This window comes from Dreissena polymorpha, chromosome 2 (assembly GCF_020536995.1).
Source record: "Dreissena polymorpha isolate Duluth1 chromosome 2, UMN_Dpol_1.0, whole genome shotgun sequence".
NCBI lineage: Eukaryota > Metazoa > Mollusca > Bivalvia > Myida > Dreissenidae > Dreissena > Dreissena polymorpha.
In genome coordinates this window covers 85,626,620-85,642,065 of record NC_068356.1, presented here as the reverse complement: position 1 = coordinate 85,642,065, position 15,446 = coordinate 85,626,620, and the positions used below count along the sequence as shown (strand labels likewise).

Sequence of the window (15,446 nt, the reverse complement as noted above, 5' to 3'; positions counted from 1 at the left end):
TCGCTTAATGGAGATAGTGATTTGTCAAAGTGCCTTTCTACAAATAAACTTCAAATTAACCATCGCTTAAGACAGTATTGTGTATTGCTACAGGCGTACTATCTCAGTACGAGCTGTATACCAGGCAGATTACATTTCATAATACAATGCACAATGTGGTATCTACATGATTACCCTTATGCCGTATATGACACAAACATTTAGTTTTTAAAAGTTGTGTAAACTGCGTTTTAAATGTTGATTTTACAGAAGTAAGTTGATTTAGTGACAACGTTAGACAGCAAGACGCGTTTCGTTTAAACGGAGTAATAGTTGGAGTGCCTTTAAGAAGAGGACAAACACTTGGTTGCTATTTCTTTAACCGTTTTATAAGGAAGTTAAATTACACGATTGCAAATCGAAAGTCAAAATGGCGTGTTGTAATCAACATGACGTATGCAATAGCAGTGATGAAACTGCTAGCGATATTGAAAATAGTATTGCAGTGAAGTTCGAAGGCAGCTCGATTTCGACTCTAGGAACAGGAATGGATGAGGATAGTGTCGACTTATTCCGATGTCCAGTGCATAAGGAAAACAAACTTGCATTTTACTGTAAAACCCATAAGCAATCGTGTTGTGTGACATGCGCATTATGTTCGCACATGACTTGTTCCGACATTCATGACATCAATGATGTAGTAGGGCAAGACAGAACCGTCAAGCAACACTGGATTCATTATGAGACGAAGCTATCGCTTGCTAAAGAATTGCTCAAGCGGATGCAAACAAAAGTGAATGCAATAAGGTTCCGTTTTCCTGAAGAACTATTTTCACAGTTACGTAATAAAACAGATAAAAGGTCACATGCTTGTCTGTAAAAACGCTGCTTGAAACAAAGCAAAACACACTCAGATGCTATCTTCAATTTGTTTCCAAAAATAGGCATAAATGCCTCTCAAAACAGCTATGTCGAAAAAGCTATTACAATCGATGCTTTACAAGACATAGTTGAAGAAAAAAACACGTCAAAGACAATCCTTAAAATATCGAACAAAAAAGCTGTGTATCCAATACATCAGCATCTTACCGCGAAAAACCAATGTTACCACAAAGATACAGGTAAATAATACTTATTTTATATCTTGGTTTCCAATAATCATTCCAATAATCATCTTTACATATACTTAAAACGTAAAAAAATAAAATGGCTTCATTCTATTAATATTGGTTGCAGCTAAAAGTAATCCTTCTTGTACACAATTCCTTCCTGGGCGATCATGTATTCACAAATACATGTCATTGAGCTTGGAAAGATGTTAAAGTGGAGTTGACAAACGCATTTACACCCATTTTAAACGGGTTGGAAGCATAAAGCTTATTAAGTTTGCAGTCATGCCGCTTTATTGTCATCCAAAAACATGTACGAACAATTATAAAATCCGTTATTGCTTAATTTTAAACGTCAAAACTTAATACCAAAAATTATAATACCCGGAAAAGCTTAATTGTTAACGGAAATCAAACGTCTGTTTCAGAAGAAAGCAAGTATGTCTGTGATAGTGACGAAATGCGCGACGGAAACGACAACAATCGTAATGAACAAAATGGCAAAAATGTCTGCGATAATCATGAACACAAACCAGACCTTGGTGATGATGGCCAAGGTAATGGAGATGACAACGATGATGAACAAAATGATCCTGGAGACAATGATCACGATGACGAGGGAGACAATAGTGAGGAGGAAAACGATGATGATGATGATGATGATGATGATGATGGTGACCTTAATGAAGGTAGGGTTTTACTTCTAACTTTTACGTTTTATATTTTATTCCCACTAAGTGATTTTTTTATTAAACGGATCACACATTTCAAGGTTAGTGCAATAGTAAAGCTCAAATGACACATGGCACCATCATCATCAATACCATTATGAGCAAGTAAATACATCATGAGTAGCAGTAACAACAGTAGAATTCCATTCTACAAAATAAAGTAAATTGAAATTATGTACCGAGAGGCTTTTACAATAATTTGTTCGCGTTTCGATAAATGATAAATAAAAAAATACTCTGCATATTATAGAATGTATTACATTTGATGATAATAACAATGCAATATATATTGAGTTTTACTTTTGATTTGAAATTTGTGGGCGACACGTTCATAGTAAAATTGTTATGGTATATTGATGTCTTTCACGGTTTGAACCACAATCAAACGAAAACGAAATTACACGTACTATTGAAAAGTCTGCAAACTTGATTATTAACTTAGCATTTTATAGAATCTTGATTCTTATTTATTTTAAAGTGATGAGTGTAAGATCAAAAAACGAAATTCTTTAACGAGTACATTCACTTTACATTGTAAATAACAAAGTGTGTGCATACAGCTATGATCATGTTTTGTGTTCCAGATAATATTAATGACGACGATGAAAATGAGCCTACAATTTCACTCTCGTCGTATACAGGTACATATCGTCTGTCTTAATGTGCTATATACTTCAGATGCATTTTCTAAACAGATATTTAGATCAATGCAATCGTATATCTGAATTTTCGAAAAAAAAATCTAATAATTTAGAGTGAAATAGTCATTTCATGAATGTGCGTATGTTATAAACGTTTGTGGGTGTTATAATTTACACACTTACGTTTTTTTCAATACTCTTTTTAAGCAACTGCTTTTATTTCAGTTGATCTAAGTTATTCGATTTACAGACTTAATCGCTGGAGTAAGTTGTTTTGCTTTTTTCTTTAAAACAAGTGTTTCAAATATATAAATAAAAATCTTACAATTAACCTACTTGTACAAAGATTGGGATTCATACCATTGATATATACTTGATATGGTATGCAAAATAGTGCGTATCGACGTTTTATCTAATCAGATAGTGTACACTAGCGATAAAAGAAATTAAAGATAGGACACAGGCTTTAAAGAGAAAGAGGGTTCATTTTACATAGCATGTTCAACGTTTTCTTTCGCCAAAAATATAAGATCTATAATACATAGAAAAAATACATATGCAACAACTGTCGTAATTATTCTTTTATACAATTTAACTTTTCTTCAATACCTTCTTCTTTATCACAGCGAAAAGCTATATACTTCTTTTGAATTTTCATGTAACCAGACGACTTTGCAGATGGTTGTCCTCAAACAATAGGTAAGCGCGAAAAGAAATTGATGCTGACCAACGTATGAGACCAAATATGTACTGAACTGTTGAATTTATTATGTTAAACCGTATAAACATAAGTTGTGTGCTGAATATTGTCAATGTTGATCTATATGCGTTCATTGTATACAAATATAAATTTTTATATGTTTTTTTTCGTACGAGATACAAGTATGAACTGAATTTTAAATAATGAATAAATATCATTTCGGCTATAAGTGTTAATGTATTATAAGTAATGTACAAACAAATAAAACACATACTTTTATTTCCTTATACAGTGAACCTTAGATTTGCAAACAAGGATTTACGCATGACAGGTAAATGAACTCTTAGTTTTTGAATATTACATATTAATACCTTTGTGTATTGTTTACACAATTACGAAAATCAGAATATATTAAAAAACATAAGACTTTTTTCAAATTATTATTATACTCTGTACTATGCACTATCGTATCGTATGATGATATAAGTATTCTATAATTATTCATTGTTTTAGGCGTGGACGCGTCGTTATTATTGCCAGCATTGGAATATGCCACGTGCGTACATTATGTTAGATATTGATATCTATTTTTCTACTTTTGTTGTTTTTCATGTATGCGCTTCTTGAAACTAAATCTTTATTTAATAAAACTATATACTTTTTCAAGTTATCGTTGCATTATTGAGAATTTCTAACTTAAAAGTATGCACATGCTTAATGACATATTCATTAAATATAGGAAAATCTGGCTCTGTGGACTGAAATGAATTAAATAGAGAACACACTAATACCTCATTTGGAGAAAACCATTACTTGCGTTGCACAAAGGCCGCGTATGTATAGAACATTTAACAAAATAATAAAGGCTTACGTAAATATTAATGCATGTGCATTATTGATTCAAATATACCTATCCAAACAGATTGCACGAGGAACTCACATCACATAAAGGACATCATCTTACTGCTTTCTGTAATTTTATCAGATAGATATGATTTATAAAACACAGTTATTTTAACTGGACACATGCCTTTTACATTTCCAGGGAAGTGGTCGAGTTCTAAAAGCATCGGGTTTTCGAAGATTGCGATTGGAATGAAAAATACAGACGTCCTTTTTGAGAATCCCATTATAAGTTCATGCCACTACGTGTTGTGCAAAAGTTTCAAACAAACGAAGAAATTATATCGTTTTTACCCATTGCGGTATCGTTAACTGGTTACATAATAGAACGAAAAAACATAATCGTTTCACCAGGATTTTAAGTGAGATGTTAAACTTGACGTTTTATGTTGTTTTCAATGTTTCACTGTTCAGATATATGGATGTAGAAAATAATTTACCGTAAAATTTACTTCAATGTGTATGTTTGTTTTAAATATGTTTAACTATATCGTATAACAAATCAATTAACTTAGTAGTTATGTACTGTAAACAGTCACAATACCTTGTAAATATATCATAACAGGGTTGCGTATTAATTGTTGAAATAGTGGCTGAGTGAACTTCATAAATAACATGGTAAAACAAGCCTATTGCCAAGCAATATATGTCCCCTACCGGCTCCACCATTGTCAGAATTTGTTTATTTATTATTTATTTGTTGTCATAGCAACCCGAATTTTTTACGTAGGAACAAAATGAAATGACGCGCATAATGTCCATATTGCCATCTATCCATATTTCAAGTTTCATGAAAAAAAATGAAGAACTTTACAAGTTATCGCAGGATTCAGAAAAGTTTGACAGACAGACAGAGAAACAGACAGACAGACGCACAGAGCGCAAACCATAAGTCCCCTACGGTGAAACCGGTAGGGGACAATAAATAGTTTGTAATTTGTAGATATGAAAGTAAATGATTTTTATATGAAATTACTTCTGTGTTGAATGAAAATAATGCGTGTACATATAGTATGTGTGCACGTTGTTTGTTAAGAACAATTGTTTAGATGATATTTGTACTAATATACATTGTTATTGTTGAAGTGCTATGCGTCCGCGATTTTGCTTTTAATTGTGTGAACCAGTAAATTGAGTTATTATGCACGAGATAACAAGCTAACACCTGATTGTCAAGTTTATAGAACATTTATACAGAATAAGAATTACAAAATTCATTCCATTGATATCGTTCCAGAAGGGTTTTCTGTTGTTTTTGTCTTAATGTTTTAAAATTGCTAACTGTGACTGTCTGATTGTTGCTTTATAGAATAACAAACATCATGAAAAACACGTTTAAATTTAAATGTATTTGACCGTTGTATTAACTGAAACTGTATTATTGTAATTGGTATTTGTTAGAATGAATCATCAATTTATAATGATTTAAATTTACCTAAACGTCTACTTAATATACATGTACTGCTAATACGTTCTGTAAAATGACATAATGGCAAACTACAAGGTGTTGTATGAGTTTTTACGTCAGTCATTTGCAGTGCTCTTCGGCTTCAGATATGTCATCATAACTACAATGTTGCAACACACACTGTTTTTTAAATTAAACACGACCGTTTATTAAGCAATCCAGAAATGAATAGTTTCGTATCTAATGAATTGAAGGTAAATAACCACAAACAATGCTATTATTTATACTCTCGAGAATATGAAAACTTAGAGCCCATGGAGTATTTTCCATACACCCCGAGTAATTTCCATACTACCCGAGTAATCGTGTAGTCGGTTGAGATATAATCGATACACCGTTAGTAACTGACGGTGAATGGGATATAGACCGTTCCATAATCGATAAATTGACCGCCGCCATATTGTCAGTCACGTGACTGTCCGCCATTACACTGCTGCTAACTTGTGCGAGTCTGCGATTCCAAAAGCCAAAGACATAGAGAATACCCGCTTCACCGTTGTCGGATAAATAAATTACTTAATGAATTAATGTGAGGCGATTATCACATTTTTGTTGTTTAAATGATTGTTTTAAGTTGAGATTGATTGTTACAAATAAAATGTTTAAAATGCTTTCGTGTATTTGTTTTTTTTTATCTGTTATCAAGTGGTAATCATCGGCGAAAATTTGCCGGTTCAGTCGCTCATACTATGTCTTTGATTAGACTTGTTACTTTTAACGTTTCACAAACAATTCACGCATGTATTGTTGTGTTGATTTTAATAGCCGCAACATCAAGCAGATTATATTTTAATTAATACTTATAAAAGATTCTCGCGCAATTAATTACCGCTAATTGTTTGTAATTGATCTCATTTGGTAAAAATCTACATTCCAAAATCATTACATATTATATTAAGTATGATATTTTTGATACGCCTTACATTATTATTCTTGTTCTAACTGATATCAGACATAAAAAATTGTGGTTTGGATTTATATTTATTTTTTTAGATGGAATTTTGTCACGTTAAAAAACGAGCTTTTTATCATGAGAGAGTGATATTGATCTTGACGACCTTTTATGTGATTATTCGGAAGATGAAGAGAATGCGATCTATGTGATATATCTATATTTTCATCTTTGAATCATTTAACAGCTATAAAGCTAAAAATACTAAACATTGTATTTTATAGGTCTTTGAAGTAACGCAAAACATATGGATAACGACACCAAATGTTTAGTCAATTAATCCACACAAAAACACTCCGATAAAAAAAACACCTAAATAATATTTCAAAAATATATTATTAAGCGCCAAACGAATGTATTAATACATTTATTTGCAACTTTAAAAACGCGACATAAGCATCAAATTAAAGATTATCTGAAGACTGAAAGGCCGACAATTTGACACAATAAAGAGCTCTATGCATAAGCCGAATTTTTTTTTTTTTTTGCAGAAAAGCTTTAATAAATTACAATAGTATTACATCTAATTATAAAAAATATAATTATCAATGGCATGAGGACGCTAGTGTGATAAATAAATGCTTCGCTCTCGTCTGGTATGAAATTACTGAGGGTTACATTTTAATGTTGATGCAGTTTAAACGAAACGCTGTCAAATATTATCAACAAAGTGTCATTGCTTTGCGTCAAACATTTGGCGATGCAAAGTATCAATTAATGTTAATATCCATTATATGTTTAATATTACATGCCATGTTATATGTTAATTTGATCTATGAAAATGAATTAAATCATTGATCACATTCATGCTGATTGGACAATAAGCGCGGCAATCTGCATCTATACCATTCGCAGTTGTAACGTTGCGGTAAAAGGCAACGATTAACGACGTCGCACACGTAAAACACGTATATACGTAAATCTATAGTTGAAAGTGTAATTTTGGACACAACAACGACAACTATCTCTATCCATCTATCATGTACATTTATTCTCATCATATCGGCCCTTCTGATTGGTTGCCGATGTTTGTTTTTATGCGGATTTGCTAGTTCTAAAAATTAGTTTCTTAATGGAAATACGAAACCTTAACAAGTGTTGTTCTTAAAATGTGTTGTTGTTTTTTTCACAAATAAGCGACTTATAATAACACATTTGTTAATCCTACTTTTAAACCATAACACACAAAACAAGTATGTGTTGCGTAATTAATATAATCAATATAATCATAGCCTCTGACTGGGTTAAACATGACCTACTTTCCAATGACAAACGGGAATCATGAAATAATCGTCGTAATAGTCATTAATAAACAGCAAATACATTATAACTTCTCAAAATGAAAAAACCTGAACTGTCCAGCACTTCTTGAGGATTTTACCTTAAAGTCACGATATAATAAGGAAGGACAATAATATGACAATAAGGGATACTCGCAATATGACACACAATTCGATTTTTAACAAAAATCAACCATTGAAGCTCTTCGGCAAACAAATAAGTTTTTTAAAGAAAGAATTATGTTTTATGGCTGAGACTGGAATATACTTACTCCGGAATGGGCTAGAATTTCGAAAACAATAGAGCCATGATGGCCCTGAATCTCTCACCTGACTCATTAAGATCAGATGAAAACTATTGTCTACACAAGGTTTTTCTATGAGTTGACCTAGTGACCTAGGTTGTTAACCCCAGATGACCCAAATACAATACCAACCCAGATTTCATCAAGATTAACATTCTGGCCAAATTTTATTGAGATTGGATGAAAACTGTGACCTCTACTGTCTACTCATTTTTATTTAAACTTTGACATAGTAAGCTAGTTTTAGACCCTAGATGACCCAAATTCGATCCCAACCCAGAATTTAACAAGACAAACATTCTGACCATATTTTATTAAGATCTGATGAAAACTGTGACCTCTATTGTATACACGAGGTTTTTCTATTATTTGAGCTAGTGACCTAGTTTCTGACCCCAGATGACCCAAATACAATCCCAATCCAGATTTTATCAAGATACACATTCTGACCAAATGTCATAAAGATTGGATGAGAACTGTGACCTCTATTGTCTACAGAAGGTATTCCTATTAGTTTACCTAGTTGTTGACCCCAGATGACCCAAATACAATCCCAACTCAGATTTCATCAAGATAAACATTCTGACCAAATTTCATAAAGAATGACCTTAAAACTGTGACTTCTTTTGTCTACACAAGGTTTTTCTATTATTTGATCTAGAGACCTAATTTTGGACCCCAGATGACCCAAATACAAGCCCAATCCAGATTTTATCAAGATAAACATTCTGACCAAATTTTATAAAAATCTGATGAACACTGTGACCTCTATTGTCTACACAAGGTTTTTTTTATTATTTGACCGAGTGACCTAGTTGTTGACCCCAGATGACCCAAATACACTCCCAACCCAGATTTCATCAAGATAAACATTCTTACCAAATTTCATAAAGATTGGCTGAAAACTGTGGCCTCTATTGTCTACACAAGGCTTTTCTATTATTTGACCTAGTTTTTTACCCTAGATGACCAAAATACAATCCTAATCCAGATTTCATCAAGATAAACATTCTGAACATATTTCATACAGATTGTATGAAAACTGTGACCTCTTTTGTCTACACAAAGTTTTTCTATTATTTGACCTAGTGACCTAGTTTTTGTACCCCAGATGACCCAAATACAAACCCAACCAAAATTCATCAAGATAAACATTCTGACCAAATTTCATAAAGATTGCATAGAAATTGTGACCTCTACTGTCTACACGATCAAATTGTTGACTGACACACACACAACGGACGCCGGACATCACACGATCACATAAGCTCACCGTGTCACTTCGTGACAGGTGAGCTAAAAACACCACTACTATGTAGGTACAAACAAAGCAAACACATACACAATTCTTTGGGTGATGGACGTTTTGTGACACTACCGTTCGATGCAACGGATATTTGTTTAGGAAGGGATTCGATGTTTTGTCCAACTGATATACTCGACTTTTATCAATTGAACTTAACTATTTTTTTTATTTATTTTTTTTAGCAATTTTTGCACCTACATAAAAGATCGTTCTTTTCCAAAGTGGTTGATATCTCGATAGTATCTATTTTTAAGCTTTTTTTGCGAAATTTTGTCCCTGACCTTTAAGTGTGACCTTGATCTTTGAGATTGGTGTTATGATAGTGGACATTGATGCGTTATAACGGCAACCGGAAAAGTTTAGTGAAACTGAAATTTCGTAAACTTAAGTACCTTTTTCCTTTAAGATATTGATATTTTAGATTCTTTGTGATCATGTATTGGTTTTTATTCCACATTGCCATTATTTCGTTAATTTAAAAAAAAATAAATTAGCCTTCCCATTGGTTTTTTTCCCGTATAAAATTAAGATATTTTTCTATAAAAGAAAATAGAACGAAATTTAGCACAAATACTGAGAGACTAAGATGGAAAGACACAAAGATTAAAACTCTTAAGCAAATATTTCAAATTATTGGTATGAGAAGACAGACTTTAAAAATAAGGTGTTCCAAACTATTCACAATAGGCCTATATAGAAAATTATCCCAACCACCCTGGCAGCCATGTTTTTATAAACCCAGAGTTTTAAAAACATATAAATATAATATATAAAGGAAAATGCTTCTTACATACATATAGAGAAAACTGCCCCATCCACTGGCGGCCATTTTTTTCTACTGATCACGACCATTTTCAAACTTATCCGACATATCAATAAAACCAATGTTTTGACCAAGTTTCATGATGATTGGCCAAAAAATATGACTGTTCACATGTTTTCTTATATGCATTAAGATAAAACTGCCCCACCCCGTGGCGGTTATGTTTTTTCACTGATCACGACTATTTTCAAACTCAACCAAGATATCTATAAAACCAATGTTTAGACCAAGTAAAATGATGATTGGTAAAAAAATGTGACTTATAGAGTGTTCACAAGCTTTTTTTACTATATAAATATAAGGAAATAGACCCCCCCCCACCTCCTGGCTGAAATGTTTTTTACCGATTCGAACCATTTTCGAACTCAACCGTTGTATCCAGAAAACAAATGTTCGGACCAAATTTCATAAAGATTCTGCGAAAGATGTGTCGTCCAGAATGTTTAAATGTTTTCACTTAAAACATATAGAGAAAATCTGCCCCATCCCCTGGCGGCCATGTTTTTTCACTGATCACGACCATTTTCAAACTCCTCCGAGATATCCGCATAACCAATGTTTTGACCGAATTTCATGATGATTAGGAAATAAATGTGACTTCTAGAGTGTTCACAAGCTTCTTTACTATATAAATATAAGGAAAAAGACCCCCGCCCCCATGGCGGCCATGTTTTTTTACCGATCCGAACCATTTTTTAACTCAACCGTCGTATCCAGGAAACAAATCTTCTGACCAAATTTCATGAAGATTGGGCAAAAAATGTGTCTTCTACACTGTTCACATGTTTTCACTATATACATATTGAGAAAACTGCCCCGCGCCCTGACAGCCATGTTTTTTCACCGATCATGACCGTTTTCAAACTCGACCGAGATATATATAAAATCGATATTTAGACAAAATTTCATGATGATTAGGCAAAAAATGTGACTTCTAGAGTGTTCACAAGCATTTTTTACTATATAGAAATAAGGAAAAAGACCCCCCCCCCCCTTGGCGGCGTTGTTTTTTTACTGATCCAAACCATTTTCGAACTCAACCGATGTATCCAGGAAACAAATGTTATAACCAAATTTCGTGAAGATTCAACAAAAAATGTGACTTCTAGAGAGTTTACATATTTTCACCATATACATTTAGAGAAAACTGCACCGCCTTCTGGCGGCCATGTTTTTTCACCGATCTGGACCATTTTTGAACTCGTCTGAGATATCAATAAAACCAATGTTTTAACCAAGTTTCATGATGATTGGGCAAAAATTTTGACTTCTAGAGTGTTCACAAGGTTTCTCTATAGCCATATAAGGAATACTGCCCCGCCCCATGACGGCCATGTTTTTCAATGGACCGGAACCATTTTTGAACTCAACCAACATATCATTAAGAAAACCATTTTGACAAAGTTACATGAAGATTGGGCATCAAATGTGACTTCTACAGTGTTCACAAGGTTTTTCTTCTTTTTGACCTAGTGACCTAGTTTTTGACCCAGCATGACCATGTTTCGAACTCGGTCGAGCTATCATTTGAACAAATGTTCTGACCAAGTTCAATTACGATCGGACAATAAATCAGGGGGGCACGCGTATACGGGAGCTTACCGCATTTAAGTGAGAAAGTTGTTGCAAAACTTCAAAGATGGCGTCTTTTAAGTGTTTTTCGTTAAGGAGTAGCGGATATTTTCACCCGGTAAGCCAGTTTATATTTATATTTCTTTTAAATGAATAAGCCCTTTCGGCTCTACGGTGTTTGTGCTCCCCTCGGTTTTTTGTTTCACAACCGTAGACGTCGGAATAAAAAAAGTTATTGAAGCAAAACCGTCGACAAATTTGTTGTTTAATTTCTTGACCTTCGAGATGTTGGATGTTCGAATATCATTTTCTCTCAAAATAAACAGTATTTGTGCATGTGTACAGTAAAATATAACATAAATAACGAATATTTTATTATCTCGACGCGTTGTTATGTCTATTAATTTATTCAATGCCGAATTATAACGGGTTAACCCCCATTTTTGGAACTAAACTTCCTTTTAAGCACATTTAGGGACCTGACTTCCAAATGATAAACAGCTCTTTCCTATGTTAAAAGGTTTTATGCGAAATAACTTTCGTGAATGAATTCCGCATTGGTGCGAATGTCTTGGGAAACATTTTCACTTGAAGAAATCAAGAGTTATCTTTTTCTATTAATTGTTATATTATTAATTTTTATTATTATATGTTTAATCGGCTATTATCGCGTACTTAACGCTAACGTTTAGTGTGATTAATATAAGACAATCGAAGGTATTATTAACACAGTGTAATTCTTACCTGTTTATTTCAACACATATGGACATACTTATGTTTGAATATGCATCCAACGGAATACTATGCTTACTATTTCCAGATATCTAGACGCCAGTTATATATGTTGAGGATGCCAAGATTTAAAAAGACGGCGTAACGAAGTGTGTACCGCTCTAGAATGCGATAGGTACATGAAAACCCACCAATCAAACAAAAAAGATTACGTCGAAGTACCTTGCCAAACAATCACATATACGTGCAATAAACGTGTTATGAAAAACAGAAGAGGGTAAAGCCGGTTTGATACTAGTATAAGGTTGATGTAACCAAATACTGCCATTGTTGCGATTCGGAATACATGAAGCAATTTGGAATACCTGGCATCTGCTTAGAAGATGCATATCGGTGGATGTTTTTTTTTATGATACTTAAATATGAATTGCTTATTTAATACAATGACATTTGAAGCGTTTTACCATAACGATACTGATACATGTATGTGACACATTTTGGACGACCTTTTTTAAACCAGTTCTGAGTTGGTCACTATATTATAATCGCAAAAAGTGAATTTGTACTGGATAGAAAGATTTGTGCAAATGCAATACACGATATGATTTCAGTAGAAGTGATCAATATAATTTTTATACATGTATGTTTTTTCTCTTTTATACTTATGTGAATACATATTATTTATGACTGTTGTATTGAGAGAATAAAGTATTGGTTCACTTAGAAAGATTATTTCGTTTGTTCCTAACATTGCCTTCTCTAATCGTAAGTAATGTTAATATGTCAAATGCATAACGATTTAAATCCGACCCAAATCTTTTTTATCATGTATGTAAGTGCTGAATACAATTGAATATTTATGCAGAGACATCGTTGGAAGAAATGACGTAACACAGATAATGGTTTATTTTCATAGCAAAGTGAGAAACTGGCATCATGACATATACGGAATAAAACGTGTAAGTAAGTAGCACTCATAGCAATTATATGTCAGACGTGTCTATGTAGACTTTATAAATAAAACAAAAACACTACAAACATCAGCTATACATGCTTTGTTATGTTCGTGTTTTTTATTTGCTGTTTTAGTCCGGCTCTGTTGAAGGATTCTTTCTTGCATATTCTACATTTAAACTCATGTGCTCCATGAATGGGGCATGATATCTCAATCCTCCCCTGATATAAAATTTCTCATTACATATACTGCGATGAAAGATGCACTTATTTTCGCCCTTTAACCTGCATCATCTGAAAAGACAGTAAAAGAATGGTTAAAAAAAGTTCATAGCAGAATAAGGTCGACACGTCATAAAATACATGAAATTAATTATAATATTACTGAAAGATAAACGTTCTATTATCTCGTACATCAGCCACCACACAACCCATCTTCTTGAAAATAGGTGAATTGATTCAATTGTCGGCAGGTTTTTCGAACAGTATTATTATTATTCTACAGTAAGTAACGTGATTAAGAAAACACTTATATTGCACCACGTAACATGCTATAAAACTATAATATTGAAGTACACATATACACTTTATTTAAGATGGGTAGGTATATCATGTCAAGCTCTTTTACATATGAAAGAGCTGTTTGTCATTTGGAAGTCAGGTCCCAAAATGTGCTTAAAAGGAAGTCAGTTCCAAATAAGGGGGTTAAACCAATAACGTTTGCCAATAAATTAATTATCCGTGATAAAACGGCGTCGGTAAAATGAAATAATCATGATTTTATTTATATTTTACTGTTCACGTGTGTCAATACTGTGTATTATAAGAGAAAATGATATTTGTACATCCAATTTCTCGAACGTCCCGTAAGTAGACAACAGATTTGTGGACGGTTTTCCTTCAATAACTTTTTTTATCCCGACGTCTACGAACTTGAAACAAAAAACCGAGGAAAGCACACACACCGGAGAGCCGAAACGGCGTATTCATTTAAAATAATTATAAATACAAAGGGGCTTACCTGGTGAAAATATCCTCCCTTCCTTTAAGAAAATCCAACAAACGACGCCATCTTTGAAGTTTTGCAACAACTTTCTCACTTAAACGCGGTAAGCTCCCGTATAGACCAATTCACGCGTGACGTCACGCGCACCTGCGTGTTTTTATCCGTGCCACTCTGGTAGGCAAAAGAAAGACACGATCAAAGGGGAGATATCGAGCATGATATTTATTGTCACGCTCTATATGTGTATTAAATACATTATTTAATATATTTTGATATGTATACGATCATTTTTAGATTTAAGATTTAAACATCCCAAAAGTTGTTGTACTGTACTCAAACAAATAAGAATGAAAACAAACAATAAATAGATCGATTCCATGCACACAGCATATATTAACTTACCACTATGATAGTCCATAATCCATCTGTTATTAAGTATGTACAATTGCTGCAACTAAAGAACAGGGTCTGAACTAATAACACGTTGTTTATGTGTTAAGGAATCTTTGAGTATCAGATCAAATTTGTTAAATCGTATAACGTAATTTACCAATTGTTCATCTTATGTACCCCAATATACACATGATTTATTAATACTCGTGTTTGTTAAAATGTGTTTTCTGGCGCGTATCAATATCAACCACATGACTGTGATGTTGACGAGGTACATTGTGCAAGTCAACTAAAAAAAGTCTTCCAAAACATTGAACTAAATTTTGCAATTATATCATTCTGTAATCTGACCATAGCTGATTACATCAATGCACACATTATAAACTTGGTAGTATTATTGGCAAAATATTTTATTATTAAATGCAAACAGGAAAAAAACAACACCATAAATAGATTTTCTTGTGTCCTTTTAATAATATAATTTAACAAGAGGAATTAATCGCGACTACACAAAATAAATTACATATATTTTATATTCGTTGTGCGCTTTTTATGCTCAATGGGTACACCTACCCTAAAAAAAATGTAAATA

General features: G+C 33.0%; 1 protein-coding gene across 2 annotated transcripts; it reads left to right on the top strand.

Annotated features, from left to right (window-relative positions):
* Nucleotides 1–130: 130 nt before the first annotated feature.
* LOC127867920 (uncharacterized) lies at nucleotides 131–6,143 on the top strand. Of its 2 annotated transcripts, XR_008043803.1 has the most exons (9): nucleotides 131–1,100; nucleotides 1,517–1,777; nucleotides 2,404–2,460; nucleotides 2,686–2,724; nucleotides 3,127–3,159; nucleotides 3,453–3,491; nucleotides 3,674–3,716; nucleotides 3,900–3,993; nucleotides 4,206–6,143. XR_008043803.1 is itself a non-coding variant. In XM_052409445.1 (8 exons), exons 2-8 carry the CDS (start codon nucleotides 1,549–1,551, stop codon nucleotides 4,222–4,224), a joined length of 459 nt encoding a protein of 152 aa, XP_052265405.1. In that variant the 5' UTR covers nucleotides 131–1,100; nucleotides 1,517–1,548; the 3' UTR covers nucleotides 4,225–6,143. The 2 variants fall into 2 exon arrangements, 1 of the variants encoding a protein (XP_052265405.1); XM_052409445.1 differs by lacking the exon at nucleotides 3,900–3,993.
* Nucleotides 6,144–15,446: the final 9,303 nt, after the last annotated feature.

Excerpts from the sequence above, each read along its gene's own strand:
- LOC127867920 (XM_052409445.1), top strand. The coding sequence starts at position 1,549 with ATGCGCGACGGAAACGACAACAATCGTAATGAACAAAATGGCAAAAAT. Across the intron at positions 1,778-2,403 it reads TGATGGTGACCTTAATGAAG|ATAATATTAATGACGACGAT; the intron begins GTAGGGTTTTAC and ends TTTGTGTTCCAG. Across the intron at positions 3,492-3,673 it reads CAAGGATTTACGCATGACAG|GCGTGGACGCGTCGTTATTA; the intron begins GTAAATGAACTC and ends TCATTGTTTTAG.